This window comes from Trichoderma harzianum (assembly GCF_003025095.1).
Source record: "Trichoderma harzianum CBS 226.95 unplaced genomic scaffold M431scaffold_37, whole genome shotgun sequence".
Classification (NCBI taxonomy): domain Eukaryota; kingdom Fungi; phylum Ascomycota; class Sordariomycetes; order Hypocreales; family Hypocreaceae; genus Trichoderma; species Trichoderma harzianum.
In genome coordinates, this window is record NW_020209285.1 from 55,221 (window position 1) to 73,862 (window position 18,642).

The 18,642-nt window shown below is 53.6% G+C and overlaps 4 protein-coding genes across 4 annotated transcripts; 3 read left to right on the top strand and 1 right to left on the bottom strand.

Annotated features, from left to right (window-relative positions):
- Positions 1–207: 207 nt before the first annotated feature.
- M431DRAFT_536146 (hypothetical protein) lies at positions 208–1,770 on the top strand. The gene is made up of 3 exons (XM_024920983.1): positions 208–725; positions 794–1,295; positions 1,359–1,770. The coding sequence occupies exons 1-3, from the start codon at positions 366–368 to the stop codon at positions 1,490–1,492; spliced, it is 996 nt and encodes a 331-aa protein (XP_024767343.1). The 5' UTR covers positions 208–365; the 3' UTR covers positions 1,493–1,770.
- A 613-nt stretch (positions 1,771–2,383) lies between these two features.
- M431DRAFT_514275 (hypothetical protein) lies at positions 2,384–3,651 on the top strand. Its single transcript, XM_024920192.1, has one exon. It carries the CDS (start codon positions 2,395–2,397, stop codon positions 3,547–3,549), a length of 1,155 nt encoding a protein of 384 aa, XP_024767344.1. The 5' UTR covers positions 2,384–2,394; the 3' UTR covers positions 3,550–3,651.
- A 1,845-nt stretch (positions 3,652–5,496) lies between these two features.
- On the bottom strand, positions 5,497–7,053 carry M431DRAFT_501866 (hypothetical protein; the record flags this gene model as incomplete). The annotated part of the gene is made up of 2 exons (XM_024918069.1): positions 5,497–5,662; positions 5,747–7,053. 2 exons carry the CDS (start codon positions 7,051–7,053, stop codon positions 5,497–5,499), a joined length of 1,473 nt encoding a protein of 490 aa, XP_024767345.1.
- A 2,100-nt stretch (positions 7,054–9,153) lies between these two features.
- On the top strand, positions 9,154–15,782 carry M431DRAFT_526013 (hypothetical protein; the record flags this gene model as incomplete). The annotated part of the gene is made up of 2 exons (XM_024920655.1): positions 9,154–15,550; positions 15,649–15,782. The coding sequence occupies 2 exons, from the start codon at positions 9,154–9,156 to the stop codon at positions 15,780–15,782; spliced, it is 6,531 nt and encodes a 2,176-aa protein (XP_024767346.1).
- Between the last annotated feature and the right edge of the window lie 2,860 nt (positions 15,783–18,642).

Sequence of the window (18,642 nt, forward strand, 5' to 3'; positions counted from 1 at the left end):
TGGCTGGCCTAACTTACTCTACCCAGCGGGCTGATCGAGTGCCGCTTAGAACTGCCCCTTATACTAGTTGTACTAGTACCTGATACTAGTGCGTGATACCAGGTCCTCCATTGATAAAGAGGCAGGAGACTAGTCGGTCCGTGCCTGCTTACAATAGTCCGCCCGCTGGATAATCGGCAATAGCTATCCAGGCTTCTTGCTAAAACAGCTAGCTTCTATCACTAGAATTCTGACAGCGGCCGCTAGCAATTTAATTCAACTCACTCAGGTTGTTCTTCAGCATCCGTGTTCCTCCTCTGCCAGGCACTTGAAAGCCCGGGGAGAGACCTGCTAATTGCTAATTGAACCTCACTGCACAACTAACAATGCCGTCGCTGTCGCACTTCTTGGGGCACTTTTTCCCCCCCAAGCCCACCTTCACCGAGGCAAGCCTGCCCGCCGACCTCTCCGGCAAGGTGTATATCGTCACAGGTGCCAACAGTGGCATCGGAAAGGACATTGCCCGCATTCTGCATGCTAAGAACGCAAAGGTCTACATCCTATGTCGTTCAGAGGACAAGGCGCGCGAGGCCATCCAGGACATTGAGAAGGCCAACCCAAGCTCAAAGGGCGCTCTGGTCTTCATCGCCTGTGACCTCGCCGACTTGCCAAATACCAAGGCCGCCGCCGAGGCATTTCTGGCCCAAGAGCAGCGCCTAGACGTGCTCTTCAACAATGCAGGCGTCGTAGGTCTACCACCTCTGCGTGCCCACCTCTTCCCTCTTTTGTCGTCCTGACCCCTAACATTCGGCAGATGGTTGGCCCGAGTGAGGCTGGCAAGCCCATTCCCAGAACGGCGCAGGGCTTCGAGCTCTGCTTGGGCGTCAACTGCGTCGCCACTCACCTGCTGACCAAGATGCTCACGCCGACTCTCATCGCCACCGAGGGCCTGACGCGCATCGTCTGGTATAGCTCTTTCGGCATGGAGATGGGCGCGCACAAGGACGTGGGCGTCTCTCTCGATAACCTCGACTACCACAAGCCAGAGAAAGAGACCCAGCGCTACATCCTCAGCAAGACGGGCGCCTGGGCCTTGGGCATCGAGCACAACCGCCACTACAAGGCCCAAGGCGTCGCCAGCGTGCCCATCGACCCCGGCAACGTCATCTCTGGCCTACCACGAGACCAAGCCCTGCAGCTGCGCATCGTAGCCAAGATTGTGTGTTACCCGACCGTGTACGGCGCTTACACGGCTCTCTACGCCGGTTTTTCACCGGACGTCGTTTCCGACCAGGCGGACTGGACCAAGGAGTGGGGTGAGTGTGGAGCTTCTAGAAGAATCCGGGGCCGAGACTCAGCTAACCTTGTTCGACCCGCAGTTGCTCCGTTTGGACGCATGTTTCCTCTCCGGCCCGACTTGACAAACGCCACGTTGTTGGAGAAAGATGGCGGAAACGGGGGCACAGCCAAATTTTGGGATTGGTGCGAGGAGCAGATCAAGGAGTATGTTTAATGGAGCAATGCCAACGGTAGGGGCCAGCCTCATTGGGTTGTGGTGACGTGTTCTGAGCATACAGCCAGCCCACGACACGGCTGAGCTGGTTACAGAATAGTTTACGCCTTTTCATGCCAGATATCGGGATTTCTTCCTCTTTAGGCAACAGTATGAATGATACCAAAACGTATTCTTAGGAGCTCATTAACGGGGGTGAGCCAGCCGTTTTGGATGCCCAAGGCTGTAAACGAGAGTACATCATCCGTAGGCTAAAATACGTGTAAAATGAAGTAGGCTTTCATTATAAGTGAACGTAAAGCAACTCAAACCACCTTCCCTATTAATTATCGTTTTCTCATTTACTCCGTAACTAATCCTTAGTACTCCGTAAAGTAAACCATGTTAAAACGTAAGCCCCCAAAGGACGGAGTAGTCCGGCATTACAATTACCTAGGTATACAAAAGTAGTTCACACCTTCCTCATCAAGTATACTTTTGCCCCCAAGACAGTTTAATGATAGTAATCTTTCGCTATAACGAGTCACACATACGGCAGAAACCTGGTTATAACGATAAAATACCCAAGACAAAAATTGCTCCCATCCACGTCAACAGGGAGTCTGTTTTACATCATCCCGTATTACCTAAAATATAAACTTACAGTCCATATAGGTTAGATACACTAAGGCAAGTCTAAGGTTTCATTTTTTCTATTAATTGCTAAGAAATTGCCTATCAAAAGCGGGCCATTGTAAATAAAACACGAGTGGGACTCATCGTTAGGCCATGACGATGCTCACAGGGGGGGCCGCTGTCTTACATGGCTAGATTCAAGGCCGACTGTAATATAAAAATTTAGTCCGCGGCACGACGATTGTGTTGATGTCCCATAGTATCCGCACACTCTTTCCTCCTTCACCATGACAGCCCAAGCGGTACCAAAGCTTCAGACAGCCATTCTTCAGTCCGGGGATGGGGGCCAGGGGGGGCAGAACCTGACCATCTCCAATACGGTCCCGATCCCTGCCTTTACTTCGCCTCACGACGTCCTTGTACGTGTCCTCGCCGTCGCACTCAACCCGACCGACCACAAGATGCCCTCCCACTTCCCCTCGCCCGGAAACAGGGTTGGCTGCGATTTCTGCGGCGTCATTGTCCAGGCTGGAGATGAGGTCCAGAAGGATAGCCTCATGCAAGTCGGCGCTCGCGTGTGCGGGGGGCTTTTCCCCTACGGCCTCCCCCAAGGGGGTGCTGAGCCAGACTGCGGGGCGTTTGCCCAGTACATTGTTGCCGACAGCCGGCTCCTCGTCCGTGTCCCGGACACGTGGAGCGATCTCCAAGGGGCAGTTCTGGGCGGAATTGGTTGGACGACGGCGGCTCTGGCCATGTCAGACTCTGACGCCCTGGGGCTGCCCGGCTACCCGTCCACCCCCGCTGCCAAGTCTAAGAACGGCAAGCCAGTTCCGGTGATCGTTTACGGCGCCGCCACGGCCACGGGTACCATGGCGTGCCAATTGCTGACCTTGTCTGGATACGCCCCCATCGCCATCGCATCGAAGCAGTCGGCTGAGCTCGCAACTACGTACGGGGCCCACGCAACCGCGGCTTACACATCGCCCACGTGTGACCAAGACGTCAAAGAGGCATTGGCAGATATTGGTATCACCGAGCCGATCCGCCACGCCATTGATTGCATCACTACGCGAGAATCGGCCAAATTGTGTTTCACCGCCCTACATCGCATGGGTGGCCGCTACGCCTGTCTCGAGGGTCTGCCTGCTGAGTGGCGCACCCGGCGCGCCGTACACGTCAAGGAGGTCATGGCCTTTGAGGGTCACGGGCGAGACATGATTGTCAACGACCCCACGTACTCGCGGACCGCCAGCCCGGTCCTGTTTGAGCTGTGCAAGCGCTGGACGGCCGAGGTTCAGGGCCTGGTGGATACGGACCGTCTCAAGAGCCATCCGGTCCGTGAGGTCAAGGGGGAATGGGAGGGTATCATCAATGGCCTGGCGACGCTGCAGAAGGGTGGTGTGAGGGGTGAGAAGCTGGCCATTCAGGTAGCAGCTCTCTAGTAGAGATGGAGCCCGGGAATAGTTTCTTTTGCTGACATGGAATATACCAAACTTTAATTTCCAAAATGGAAACAAATAAATGACGAGATTCTCCGATTCTGTCACGATAAGATGTTTTGCAAAAAGTGGAAATCAAGAAGTGATAGCATACAGATACAGACAACCCGCACATACCCGGCCCAATAAGGCCATTTAGAACGTCGCTGGTGTTCTCCCGATGTACATATGCACATATTCAATTTGCGCTTCCTGATTGGTTACAGATTGCTTTAATAGGTAGTTACATGGGGCAAGTAGCATACAGGAATAAGATGAGAGAATTAGGAAACGATCAACATACCGAAATTAGTGATATGTTACAGATATTCCATAGTCTCTACTGTATCTGGTGCAGTGCTTATCGATCTGATGTTATCGTATTCATTTAGCGGTCCGGTCCCTTTGTCTTTTCGCAATCCTTCTGAGGAACAAGTAAAATCCTGTGGGTTAGGTGTCCTCGCAGTACTGTGCCAAGGTTTATCTCCCCGGAAGCTCCACCTGCAATTATGTAGCAACTGAGAATCTCCGCACGGTAGCTCAAGGATACTGTGCCAAGGTTGATCTACGCGGCGGTCCCCCCCCCCCCTGTGACACTAGGCGTTAGCTTTGCCAGATGAGCTGAGCTAAGAGGTTATACGGAGTATTGCAAGGATACGCTTTGACACGCTTTGACACTGCCAAGGTTGATCTACCCGGTGGCTCCACCAGCCACTAACAGTTGGCATCTCCACCAGCCGTCAGCACGAGGACTCTCTTTCGTGCTGACTGCAGGAGCCAACGGGTGTTGAAGATCCGTAATCTCCGCCGGCGTTTGATCAGGCGGAAATGCATTTAGATCCGCCGTCGTTACGGCCGTGATTCAACCCGTTGATTTTACAGGTTGGATAATTGACAAGTGCCTTTTAGGCATATCAGACCTACATCATAATACTGGGTCGTTATACACTCGGGTGCCTTTTGGCCAACTTGTTGTTTCGATAAGCGACCCGCTGTTCCTATTAGGCAGGCAACTCATTGTTTCAACAGGCAACCATGTTGTTTTAACAATCTCACTTTCTCTCACCGTTTATCTACCCTATAAAAGTAAAAATAAAACGATAGACAGGTTTATTGTATTGCATTATAATGTATTTTACTTATGTATTTATTTTCAGAAGTGATAGTAATGGAAAAGAGTCAGGAATTACAGCCGGTCCCGTGTTATGGCATGCGCACATCTTTGCAATTAGGTCGTAGTCTATGACTGTGTTTACCTCTGCCTTCCTACAGTTTCCTTGAAGTTCCTCCGGAATACAAACATGTAGATAGCAAATGCTTCAAATCTAGGGTATAGAATCCTAGGTATGGCCTGGAAGTTACCAGTGGGTACATGTACACAGCGTCCGTGCTTCGGGGTAACTCTTGAAATATCATATTATCATTTTATGACAAAATGGAGTCCCGTCATAAATCGCACCAATTAGGGAGCAACACTTCGTCCGAAACATAGATGAACAACGCACTATACCGCAACTTCTACAGCAAGTTATAGTGGGACTCTTCTTCCTTCATGTGATCACATTATCGCTTGATGGTTTGACAGCATCGCTAGTCTCAGGAGAGGACATTGCACGATTAGCTTGCGTTTGAATCGCTTAGGTAGAATAAATTCTATTTTTTTTTTGTCTTCTTCCTTCGCTTCTAATCCTTGTTACTTTGTACATGTTTCGGACCATTTCTTCATCATGCACAATCCTTCCTTCGCTTAACATTGAGTAACTCCCTCTATTGGGCACAAAGGAGAAGGATCCTTAGTCCATAGACTATGTAACCTTAATTTGTCTTACAATGTCTCGTGCCATCGGAGCGGCAAATAAACAACTTCCGCGTTACTCGGCGATTCAACTGCCAGGGGCTGGTCTAGCTAGATTAGGACTCGCCAACCGGGGTACAGTTCACTAATACGGACGGCTTGTCCCAGACGAGATATGCTTTTTGACCCTTGAACCAGTCACCGTCAAACGGTGTGGACAATGTGACATCAAAGTTGTAAATCATACGGGCCAGTGTAAGGCGCATCTCAGCCATGGCGAGGCTATTGCAACGGCACGTGTTAGTCAAACAGGCAGGTAAGGTAGGGTTTCGGTGCAGAACAGGAGATAAGGCATCGACAACTTACTTTTTACCCATGCAGCTCCTCGGCCCAACGCTAAAGGGCGGCGACGCATCCAGCTCATCGTTGGCGAAGCGCTCGTCCTCCCCTGGCAGCCACCGCTCAGGGTGAAACCCATAGGCGTCAGCAAAATACCGCGGATCTCGTGTCACGGACCAGGTCCAGGCGGCAACAATGGTGCCTTCAGGAACATAGTGGCCAGAGATCTTTGCACCGCCATTGGGCACCACGCGGGCCAGGCCGGACACGGAAGGTGGATACCACCGCAGGCTCTCGTTAATGCAGGCCATGAGATACGGCAGCTTGTCCAGGGTCGAGGCCATGGTGATGTCTTCATCGCGGCTAAACGTGGACCGGACCTCCTTGGTTAGGCGTGCCATCTTTTCTGGTGCCTGAAGTAGTGCAAATAGCGTGGCGGTAAGGGCCGTTGAAGTCGTCTCCGAGCCGGCCATGATGAGCATGACGGCATTGGATTCAACCCTGTGGTCGTTGATGTTGATTAAGCCATCGATGATGTAGTCGCGGTCGTCGTAGGCACCCTTGCGGTCCATCCGCTCACGTAGCATGTCCTTGGTCCTCTGCGTGTGGGCTGCGACAGATGGAATCAGTCCGCTCATAAAGATATAGGTGAGGATGCTGCGAGTGGTTGCACCGACGTAACCAAACAGGGCACTCATGGCCATCAAGACCCGAACATTGTCAGTTAGCGTCGCCACCCACTCGGCCGATTTGGCGTAGCGGAGACCCCCGAACTCGGCTCCGAAGGAGAGCATGCCCGTGATGTCAAAGGTGAGCCACATGAACCAGTCGCGCATATCTTGCGGCACCTTGCCTCCGCCGCCACGCTCACGCAGCTGATTGATCAACAGGTCGACATGCTGGACGAGGATGCTCTCCTGGTTGCGCAGGGCCGTCTCACTGAAGCCCGCGGCCATGTGGCGGCGCAGAAAAGCATGATGGGCCGGGTCCGTCACATTGGCGAGGTCTTGGACGTGTTCGGGCTTGAAGCCATACATGCCCTTCCACTTGACCATCTTGTGGACGTAGATGTCCTTGAAGGCCTGTGTGTCGGAAAAGGCCAACTCTCCAGGGGCTATGCGTACCACTGATCCGTAGCGCACGTGGAGCTCGCGCACAACAAAGGGCATATCGCCCTTGAGGAAGTGGTAGCACTTGAAGAGCCCGGTTGCACGCCATAGCAACGGGCCGGGATATGAACGGAGCGGGTGAAAGGCAATGTTGTAAATGAAAGTTGAAATCAAGTACGCTACAACCGCCGTAGCCACGGCGGCTGCTATTGATGCGTACTGCATGACTGTTGGGTAGGACTCTGAGTAAACAAGCAGCTTCAGGCAGACTGCTGGTTCTCTAAGTTCTGAAGGGTCACCGTGCTCGATAAGTAGCACCCGACGGGCCGAGGCCCTTCATTCGGTCCCTGTAAGAGATGAACCTCCGGTGACTCTAGCAGCTTCTCGGTCAGGCCAAACATCACGCAATGACTCTCTATCATAAGACGCTTGCACTTAGACAGAGTTGTAATAGAGTTCGGCAAGGGCGGGAGTACAGCGACAAGACGGCTAAGACGGCATCTGTTGAAAATCCCGATGTAACCTAACGCCTTCCAGCTAGGGATGGGATACCATGTCGCGGATGATTTATTGGCGGGGGCTGACTGTGTTGTTTTACGGGGGTGAAGTTGCAAGGACTGGGGATGAAGTTGCAAGGACTGGGGATGAAGTTGCAAGGACTGGGGATGAAGTTGCAAGGACTGGGGATGAAGTTGCAAGGACTGGGGATGAAGTTGCAAGGACTATCTCCAGCTATCTCCGCTTTATTTTCACTGGCATTATCAATATGCACGCCTACGATGCATGTCAGACTCGCTGAGACATACCTACTCTCAATGGGGTTGCATTACACCGGGCGTCGGGACTTGAGCGACAAAACGGGTAAATCGGCTGCCGATTGAGATGCTGATACCGATGTCGATGAAGATGCTGATGAAGAAGAAGATGGTGGTGTTGCTGAAGGTGTGAAGATGCTGATGAAGCTCTGATAAAGCTCTGATAAAGCTACTGATAAAGCTACTGATGCACACCCTCCCAGGATCTAAATCGTTAGTTTGGTAGTATTCTTCTGGATACTTGTTACTTATAGAACAATTATTAGAAAGCAAATCTCTTCCTCTGGAAACGTACTGTAAGAGGAAGTTCCATGTACTTGACAAGGGGAAGAAAAAGCTAAACTCAAAGCGTAAGGAAACACTACGTAATACTATTATAACTAAACATATTATTATATACTAATACAAAATACGAATAGCCATTTCTTTTCTTATTCCAGGGGAACCTTGATACTCTTCATTGCTAGGTATATATTCAAGTAAGTCTACTTAGGTACCTACACGATTAAACCAATTGATAATCAAAGACACAGTGCGCTTGCCAATTTAGTGATTATCTTTAATAAACTCATAATTTAGATGCCGTTAGGGCGTAGTATGTGTTGTAATTACTCGCTGTAGCTAACTAGATCGGGATTAATCTTCGGTACGGGCTGACTGCATCTCCGTTGTTTCTGGAATTAAAGTCTAAGACGGCTGCCTATTCAGCCGATGATGAAGCTTCTGACGAAGTGTTGCAATGCCTTGTTGTGGAGGCTTACTATATCGGCATGATTCTTCGGCAAGGTTATCTCCGTTGTCTCTGGGGGTTAAGTCTATCAAGCTGCTGATGAATCTACTGGACCGACGTCGTATTGCAGATCTTTGTTGGAAACATGAAGTTAATGTTAGTTACTATATGGAGTAATTTGCTCGCTAGGTGTTAACCGCGGAGCTTCTGGGGGTTGAATCTATCAACCCGTTGACGAAGCTACTGATGTCGTATTGCAGATCTTCGCTGCGGATGTTTTCTGCATCAAGGATGATTGTTTGACAAGGGCTGACTGTGTTAGGGGGCCTTTAAGTTGTAAATATCTCTAGTCGTATTACACCGCCAATCTTTGCTATATTCCCGGCCAAGGGGCCTAGGAAAGAGCCGAGACCGCGGATTGGATACGAGCATAACGAGAGCAACTTTTTCAGGGGTTTTGCGTGGTCGTTGTATGCATATTGCGTTGTTGATCACTTGTCAAATCTCGGTTCCTTTTGAAACCCCTTGGCCGTATCGTTATAGTAGAATCGCCATGGTGCGGTCCGATGCAGTCAGACAGGCTAGAATGCAGTCAGACCGGCTGCGACGTAGTTATCGTCAAGCTGGCTTGGACGTACGTACGTATCTATCAAGGGTTAGAGGTTAGTGTTGTCAGACTGAGTTACGATGTACGTAACGTCAAGCTAGTTGAGATAGACTCAAGAGGTTGTCGAGCCGGGCTGCGATATAGTCAGAGACTGTCAAAACGGAAGAGATATAATGTCTGGCAAGGACATGATGAGAAGTTCAGATCAAACTCCAGGAAGCCTTGGAACAAACAAACAAACACAAACCACAATGTCTAAACCCGAGCCCATCGCCATTATCGGTACGGCCTGCCGCTTTGCTGGCCCGGCCACTTCACCTTCTAAGCTCTGGGACCTACTCAAGTCACCACAGAACAATGACTTGCGGCGTCCTGTTGACGACCGCTTCAGCACCAAAGGCTTCCATCATCGTGATGGCACTTATCATGGACACACCAACGCCACACAAGCGTATCTCCTTGATTCGGATCCGGCTTACTTCGACGCCGATTTCTTCAGTGTCAAGCCCGTCGAGGCCCGGGCTCTTGACCCACAGCAGCGGCTGCTCCTTGAAGTAGTCTATGAGTCGCTCGAGGCAGCCGGTCTGCCGATGCGGGACCTCCGTGGCAGTGACACCGGCGTTTTCGTCGGAGCTATGGTGGACGACTATGCCGCCATGCTGTTGAGAGACCTTGATGACACACCTACCTATGCTGCCACCGGTACTGCTCGTAGTATCCTGGCCAACCGTATTTCATACGCCTTCGACTGGCACGGCCCGTCCGTCTCACTTGACACGGCCTGCTCGTCCAGTCTGGTAGCCGTCCATATGGCTGTGCAGACACTGCGAGCTGGAGACAGCCGTGTGGCCCTCGCGTGTGGTAGCAATATCATCCTTGGACCCGAGAACTTCGTTACTGAGAGTAAATTGTCTATGCTTTCCCCTGACGGCCAGAGCCGTATGTGGGATGCTGCCGCCAACGGCTATGCTCGCGGTGATGGTGTAGCTGCCGTGGTGCTCAAGACGCTGAGCGCTGCCCTCGCCGATGGCGACCATATCGAATGTATTATTCGTGAGACTGGCCTGAACCAGGACGGTGCTACCCCTGGTATCACCATGCCCAGCTCGTCCGCCCAGGAGGCTCTGATTCGACAGACTTATGCCAAGGCTGGCCTTGACATTGCAAACAACCCAGAAGATCGCTGCCAGTACTTTGAAGCCCACGGAACTGGCACACCAGCCGGTGACCCCGTCGAGGCCAAGGCCATTCACGATGTCTTCAGCTCTCTCCAGACGCCGGAAACTCCCCTATATACCGGTTCAATAAAGACTGTTTTGGGCCACACTGAGGGTACTGCCGGATTGGCGGCTGTCATTAAGGCATCTCTCGCAATCCAGCACGGCAGCATCCCACCCAACCTTTTGTTTAACAAACTCAGCGACCGAGTTGCCCCCTTTTACAAGAACCTTGAGATCGCGACCGTCGCCAAGCCGTGGCCCAAGTGCTCCGTGAGGCGAGCTAGCTGCAACAGCTTCGGATTTGGTGGTGCCAATGCACACGCCATCTTGGAGTCTTACCAAGAGGAAGCAGACTCAGCAGCATCAGTAGAGGGTACACAATCTCTCTTCACCCCCTTCGTTTTCTCAGCATCGTCTGAGGCTTCTCTCCGAGCAAACCTCGATCAATATCGCGAGTTCCTTGCCACCGAAAACGCCAAAGCCCTCAACATTGGTGATCTCGCCTGGACACTGCGTCAGCGTCGGTCTACCCTCACCTGGCGAGCTTCAGTCACGATCCCATCCCCGCCAACCGTCGAGGCGCTGCTCAGCGCACTTGAGGATGCTCCAACTGTAGTCAAGGCTCTTCCTGTAGCGGCGAACAAAGTCCTGGGAGTCTTCACTGGTCAGGGTGCTCAGTGGCCGCGTATGGGCGCTGGACTTATCCAACAGTCCAAGGCGGCGCGCGATTTCATTCAGGAGCTCGACCAGCATCTCTCCACTCTCGGTAGCGATGCTCCAGATTGGTCTCTCGAGAAAGAGCTGCTTTCCGAGGCTTCTTCCTCTCGTGTTCACGAGGCTGCGTTCTCACAGCCTCTCTGCACGGCAGTCCAGCTGCTGGTCGTCCATCTGCTGCGCAATACCGGCGTCCGCTTCTCTGCCGTTGTAGGTCACAGTTCAGGAGAAATCGCCGCCGCCCACGCCGCGGGTTTCCTCTCCGCCCGTGATGCTATCTGCATCGCATACTACCGTGGTCTTCACCTTGCCCGACTCAATGAAGTTCAAAGCGCTTCTAAGCAACAGGGTGCCATGCTGGCAGTCGGCACATCTCCTGAAGACGCTGCCGAGCTGGTCTCCGATGACATGTTCAAGGGCCGTATCATCGTGGCTGCCGTCAACTCGGCCACCAGTGTTACTATTTCGGGTGACTTGGAGGCCATCAAGGAGCTGGAGGTTATTCTGCAAGACGAGGGCACCTTCAACCGCCGCCTCAAGGTGGACAAGGCATACCACTCACACCACATGCTCCCGTTGTTTGAGCCGTATGTGGCCTCACTCCAGAAATGCGGTATCTCGCCTCTTGCTGGCGAGTCGGACTGCACTTGGTTCTCCAGCGTCCACAGCAAGCCTGTGGCCGTCAACGGCGCCGCCGCTGTGAACCTCAGTGACAAGTACTGGGCCGAGAACCTCGTCCAGCCCGTCCAGTTCTTGCAAGCCCTCACTCTCGCTTCGGAAGCCAAGCTGTGCGATGTCCTCGTCGAAGTCGGCCCTCACGCTGCCCTCAAAGGTCCCACCACTCACACCATTGGAAATGCGCCCCATCATGGATCTCTCGCGCGTGGATCCGGCGATGTCGAGTCTTTGTCCTCCCTTGTGGGTTTCCTCTGGTCGTATTTGCCTCCTGGAACCATCAACATCGACGCTTACGAGCGGGCCATCACCGGCCGGCAAGAGAAACGGTTCAAGCTCGTCAAGAACCTCCCTTCATACAGCTGGAACCACAACACGCGCTTCTGGCACGAGTCTCGAGTCTCTAAGAAGCTGCGGACGAGACCTGAGAATGTCCACCCACTGCTCGGCCACGCAGCACCGCACAGCAGCCCTCACGACATGAGCTGGAATCACCGCATCCGAGTCTCTGAGCTGGATTGGCTGGAGGGACATCGTGTCCAGGACCAAATCATTCTTCCAGCTGCAGGCTATGTGTGCACAGCCATTGAAGCAGCCCGCCAGGCCGCTGGTGAAGCATCGATCCGACTCATCGATGTATATGACTTCGTCATCCACCAGGCTGTCGCTTTCGATCAAGAGGATGACGCACGCGGTGGCATCGAAATCCTCGTCAGTCTCTCCGATATTGAGCGAACCAAAGATCACATCCGAGCAAGATTCGTCTACTCGATTGCTCGACCGCAGCGCGACGACAACCTCCAACTGGCCGCGAGCGCCACTGTCGACGTTCTGCTTGGAGAGCCGGACAAGGCCCTGCTCCCTGCGAAGAAAAACCCCTTGTCTCACGCCATCGAGGTTGATCCCGAACCTTTCTATTCCGCGCTGCTGGACCTTGGATATGGCTTCTCAGGCCGTTTCCAGTCGCTATCAGAACTGCGCAGGAAGAACCGTCGCTCGGGCTGCCAAATGCGTCGGGAGCGTCAAGAGGACGAGGCCGGCCTACTGATCCATCCTATTGAGCTCGACGCCGCGCTGCAGTCAGTCATGCTGGCACACAGCTACCCATACGATCAGGAGCTGACTATCATGCATCTGCCCACCACAATTAGACATGTTAGACTCAACCCGGCCTGCTGGGGAGCTGATGGCGGTAACGTGTTCCCCATTGAATCACAACTCACCAAGGCCAACGCATCGGGAATCACTGGCCAGAGTGCGATCTACAGCGCCTCAACCCCTTCTCATGCTGCCGTTCAGCTTCAAGATGCGACATTCCTTCCTCTCGGTGCTGCTCGTATTGAGGAACGCAAAGTCTTCTCCAAGGTAGACTGGATCCCCTCCCTTCCCGATGGTATCGCAGCCGCCACCCTAGCCACCGAGTCCGACTCGCGTTTCATCAGGCTCCTCGAGCGTATCTCCATCTACTACCTCAGGCAGTTCGACCGCGATGTCAGTGCCGATTCCCCCAAGCGCCGTGAGGCTCCGGAGAGTTGGTACTTGAACTTTGCGAAGCACGTCGTCAGCGTCGTCGACGCTGGACAGCACAAATGGGCCGAGGACAGCTGGAAGAATGACACCCGAGCCGACCTCGACGCCGCGGCCAAAGAGGCAGGGCTTGAGGACACGCCTGATGTGCAAATCATGCACCTCGTGGGAACGCAGATGCCGCGCGTGTTTGCCGGAGAGACAACAATGATCGAGCAGTTCCGTGCCGATGGCTCCGATATCCTGGACCGCTACTACGCCGGCGGTTTCGGTTTCCGTGAGACAGCCGATTGGGTTGGCCAGGCAGTCAAGCAGCTTGTCGATCGCTACCCTCACTTGAATATGCTCGAGATCGGAGCAGGTACAGGTTCGGCCACGAAGGCAGTGTTTGGCAGGATCAACAAGTCCTTCAAGTCGTACACTTACACCGATCTGTCGCCATCCTTCTTCGAAAGGGCCGGAAACACCTTCAGCACCCAGAAGGACCGCATGATCTTCAAGACGCTCGACATTGGACGTGATCCCGCCGCTCAAGGCTTCGCCACAGGCACTTACGACCTCGTCGTCGCTTACCTCGTCCTTCACGCCACGCCTGATCTCGAGGTCTGCATTGCCAACGCACGCAAACTCCTCCGTCCTGGTGGTTTCCTGGTCGTGGGTGAGGGTCTGGACGCATGGGATGGTATTGCCAGTGGTGGCTTCATCTTTGGCCCCTTGGACGGATGGTGGCTCGGCGCCGGTACGCATGAGAACCGCACTCTGTCGCCGCACGTCACGGCCGCTGAGTGGGATCGCATTCTGCGCAAGACGGGCTTCTCTGGCATTGACGCACGCACACCCGTCGAATTCGAGGGCATCTTCAGTAAGGTCGGCTTTGTCGCGCAGGCTGTCGACGACACAGTCCGCTTCCTCCGACAGCCCATCGAGGCCCCTCGACAGCAAGATGTCGTGGACAAGTTGGTTCTCGTCGGTGGTAAGACTCCACGCACTGAGAAGCTCATCAAAGGCCTCAGCGACATTTTCACCTCGCGCAAGCTCGCACGCCAAGTGCACCACTTTACCTCCTTGCAAACCGTTGATCACAGCATCGCAGATGCTTCTTCCACGGTTCTCAGTCTAAGTGAGCTCGATATGCCCGTCTTCGAGGACATCACCCTTCGCAACGACACCGAGGCTTTCGAGGGAGTGCGGCGCATGTTCGGCGCGGGCAAGACGCTCCTTTGGGTCACAAACGGAAGAGTTGAATCAACCCCCTTTTCGAACATGACAGTCGGCTTCGGGCGTGTGGCGGAGAACGAGACGCCTGACCTGTTCTTGCAGCAGCTAGACGTAATTGATCCCGACAGCGTCCAGCCTGAGGTCCTAGCCGAGGCGCTGTTGCGTTTGCATCACTTTGCAGCTGAGAAGAACAGTGGCAGAGACACTGGCGGCACCGTTTGGAGCTCCGAGCCCGAGGTCATCATCGAGCAGAATGGCCGTCAGCTTCTCGCGAGAATCAGGCCCATTTCCGAGGTCAATGACAGATACATGTCAGCGCGTCGGACTATTACACGCCCAAGAGATCTTAGCAAGCAGTCTACGGCTGTTGTGCTGGAGTCCACGGCTTCTGCTGGTCAGGAGACTGGGCCTACTGTTGCCCTTCGGGAGTTCCCAGGCCAGAACCCCTTCATCGAGAGCCTCAGCGACGCAGGAACAGCCGTTTCAGAAACCTCCATCGAGCTACAGACCGTCCTTTCCACGTCGTCTGCTATCCGATGCGGTGCGCTGGGCTACATGTTCGTGGTGCTCGGAGCACAAGCCGATGGGAAGCGATACCTCGTTCTCAGCAGCTCTCTCGCTCCTCGTCTGAGAGTGCCTGTCTCGTCGGCAGCGGCTGTTCCTGACAATGGAGATGATCACACTACGCTGGCAGCTCTCTCGGCGCATCTGATTGCCACGGAAATTCTCCGCCCCCTGACGGGACTCAAGGCAGTTCTGGTCGCTCACAACCCGCCACCTCTTGTGTCAGTAGCACTTCGCATCCAGTCCGAGATTCAGGGCATACAGGTCGTGTTCACAACGGATTCTGCTGACGGTGACAATTCTTGGATCCGCTTGCCTCCATTTGCAACACAATCTGATATGGGCGAATTGCTGCAGCAACTCCCTGCCATTCCGTCTGCCTTTGTTGGCTTCTCCAGCCAAGATGGCCTTGACGGCGAGGCGACCTTGGTCAGCGCCCTGCAGAGCCAGAACCGCTCCCTAGTAATTTTGAGCACTGATGCTCTGAGCTCGAGTGTTGGCACAGCGAACCGGGCTGTCTCTCCTGCTGCCCTGGGAACTCTGCTGAGCAAGGCACTCGCCGATGTAAAGGCCTCAGCTCAGACTGGCTACCCTGCCCCGATTACCGAGCGTCTTGAAGACCTCGTCGAGGGAACCGCTCGTCTTCAGGAAGGTCCTGAGTCGTTGAGCCTGATCGACTGGACAGTTAGCTCCGCCCTTCCTGTACGCATCAGCCGACTCGATGCTAAGCCCATGTTCAAGGCTGATAAGACCTACTGGGTTGTCGGTATGTCCCGTGCCTTGGGTCTCGCTCTCGCCGACTGGATGATCGATGCGGGTGTCAAGACACTGGTCATGACAAGTCGAACGCCCGATATCTCTGCAGACTGGCTGGCGATGCATGAGCGCAAAGGCGTCAAGGTCGTTGTCCTTCCTTGCGACGTGACTGATGAAGCGGCTCTGCACAAAGCTCACGCTCAGATCGTCAGCACCCTCCCAGAAATCGTCGGTGTTATCCACGGTGCCATGGTCCTCCGAGACACATCAATCCTCAAGATGACATTTGACCAGCTGATCGACGTACTCCGTCCCAAGATCATTGGTGGTCTCAACTTGGACCGTCTGTTTGCCACGACGAACCTCGATTTCTTTGTTCTTGTGTCATCCATTAACTGTGTCATCGGCAACCACGGCCAAGCCAACTACGCTGCTGCTAATACATTCTTGTGCGGACTTGCCGGAGCGAGACGGAAGCGCGGACTCCGCGCTGCAACGGTCAACGGTGGTGCCATTCTCGGTGCGGGTTACATGCAGCGAGAGTTGGCTCGTGGTGAGCTCGATGCCATCGTCCGCCGATACCGCATGATGCGCATGTCGGACGGTGATTGGTGCCAGTCCATCTGCGAGGGTATCGATGCATGCCGTCTGGAGAGCCCTGTTGGACCCGAGCTGACCACGTCCATTGCTGACGTTGATTTCGACGAGGCGGGTGCCCTTGACGCGCCACTATGGTGCAAGAACCCCAAGTTTAGTGCGTTTGTCGTCGTCAACGATGGTCGTGATGACCAGGCAGACGTTGGTAATGTTGCTACCGCGAGCGTTGGGGAGCGGCTGCGACAGTGCCAGTCGCTAGACGACGCGAGAGAAGTCGTTAAGGAGGCTTTCGCCGCCCAAGTGCGTACCGCCTTGGGCCTGGACGCTTCCACGACGGACCAAGAACTCATGGCTTCACGTTCAACCGACCTCGGCATCGACTCCTTGGTCTCTGTGGACCTTCACTCGTGGTTCCTGCGCAACCTCCAGGTCAACGTACCAACCCTGAGTATCATGGGAAGCGGTAGCCTGGCAGATCTCGTCCAGCATGCTGTAGAGAATCTGCCCACGGAGCTGCTGGCCGCTTCCGACGATAGCAGCGCGCAGAGCTCTGGAGGCTCTACTCCTTCCCGAACTTCGGGCAGCGCCACCTCGGTCTCTGATGAGGGCGACAAGAAAGCCAAGCCGGCAGAGATCTCGGTCGACTGGGAGGCAGAGACCAAGGTACCAGCTGACATGCTTGGAGAGCTCGTCGACTCTCGCGTTGGTGGAAAGCCCACGGCAACTGGAGTTGTGATCCTGACGGGTTGCACCGGTCTTCTCGGCCGACACTTGCTCAGACACCTCTTGGCCCATCCTTCTGTCACTCAAGTTCACTGTCTGGCGGTGCGTAACCTCGACCAGCGGCTCGCAAAGGGCTCTCTGCCGTCAAACCCGCGCGCTGTTTACCACGCTGGTGACCTTGGCAAGCCATTCTTTGGCCTCTCAGAGTCGACGGCGCAGTCCGTTTTCGATTCAGCCTTTGCTGTCATCCACTGTGGTGCAGATACCTCGCATGTTAAGCACTTCATGGACGTCCGGGCGTCAAACCTGGGCTCGACTATGCAGATCGCGCGCGAGTGTCTGAGGCGCCACATTCCGATGTACTACGTGTCGTCGGCTGGTCTGGGTATGCTGCACAAGAACAGCAAGGAGGATGGTTTCCCTGCGGCGCACATTGATATTCCAGAGGCAATGATCCCCGATGGAACTGAAGGTTACATGTGCAGCAAGTGGGCGAGCGAGAAGTTCCTCGAGCAGGCGTGTGCGCTGACCAATCTGCGCGTCGAGATCCATCGCCCTTCGACCATTGTGCGTGAGGGAAGCGATGCTGTCGGCGATGAGGCAGAGAAGGACTGGGTCAACGCCTTTATCAAATATGCTAGAATACTGGGGGCGGCACCCGAGTCTCGACGCAATAGGGGATTCATGGACCTCGTGCTCGTCGATACAGTGTGCAACGGCATCATTGGGCGCATGTTCGACGACAGTCAGTCTGCCGTGGTTGTCGAGCGCAACGACGTGACTTACTTCAACGAGGTGGGAGATGAAGTGCTTGCACTCGACGGTCTGAAGACTATTGGTCAAAATGGACAACCCGACGGCGAGGCCCTCAAGGTGCTGCCCAGAGAGGAATGGACGAAGCGTGCTGTGGCCGCCGGTCTGCATCCTGGTGTCGGTGTGCTCATCGAGACTATGGATGAGGCTGGTGTGAACTACCCGAGATTGTGGAGGGGCATGAGCGGTCGTCGAGTTTGATAGAATGTCTGATAGAATAGATTTGACATTGGGGATGTTTAGAAAATGAAAGTAGGGACGGGATTATCATGCTTACCTGCACGCTTACCGGGATATTACTACATCAGGCCATAAGCCGAGTGGTATCGACTGATATTGGTTATGTTTAGTCTTGTGCAAAAAGCATTTTTATGAAAATAGTTATGAATCTCGTTGCGATAGCTCTTTTGGTATTGATTTTATATAAAAAAAAGTGTTTGTTTTAACTTGTGGTTTCTTAAAGGAACTGAACATCGTATGAAGATTTAGTTCCAAGTGACACCGGTACGTTGCTCCGGATTAAGAGAAAGACCGGCACCAATCAACAAGCACTTAGTATAAAAGCAACACACATTCACAATCACTCTTACATAAAAAGGAAACAGACAGCGACCGTCACTCTTCATCGATCCAGGAATTATAACCCGGTATACAAACTTCACTTCTGACGTTCTTTTAAAATACTTAGACAAGCCGTTGTGAATGTAATTTTCTGATTGGATCCTGGCTCTTGATACTCTCCACAAATACGTGTACTAAGTTGCCCAAACATCCAGCCTAGTCCATCCGTCAACATAGAACCTTGAAGCTAGAATCACGGCGTGTCCTTTGGCAACTGTTCCTATTAGTCTCCTA

Coding starts and splice junctions, on each gene's coding strand:
- M431DRAFT_536146 (XM_024920983.1), top strand. CDS start 366: ATGCCGTCGCTGTCGCACTTCTTGGGGCACTTTTTCCCCCCCAAGCCC. Junction 726..793: donor TCTTCAACAATGCAGGCGTC/GTAGGTCTACCA, acceptor AACATTCGGCAG/ATGGTTGGCCCGAGTGAGGC. Junction 1,296..1,358: donor GGACTGGACCAAGGAGTGGG/GTGAGTGTGGAG, acceptor TTCGACCCGCAG/TTGCTCCGTTTGGACGCATG.
- M431DRAFT_514275 (XM_024920192.1), top strand. CDS start 2,395: ATGACAGCCCAAGCGGTACCAAAGCTTCAGACAGCCATTCTTCAGTCC.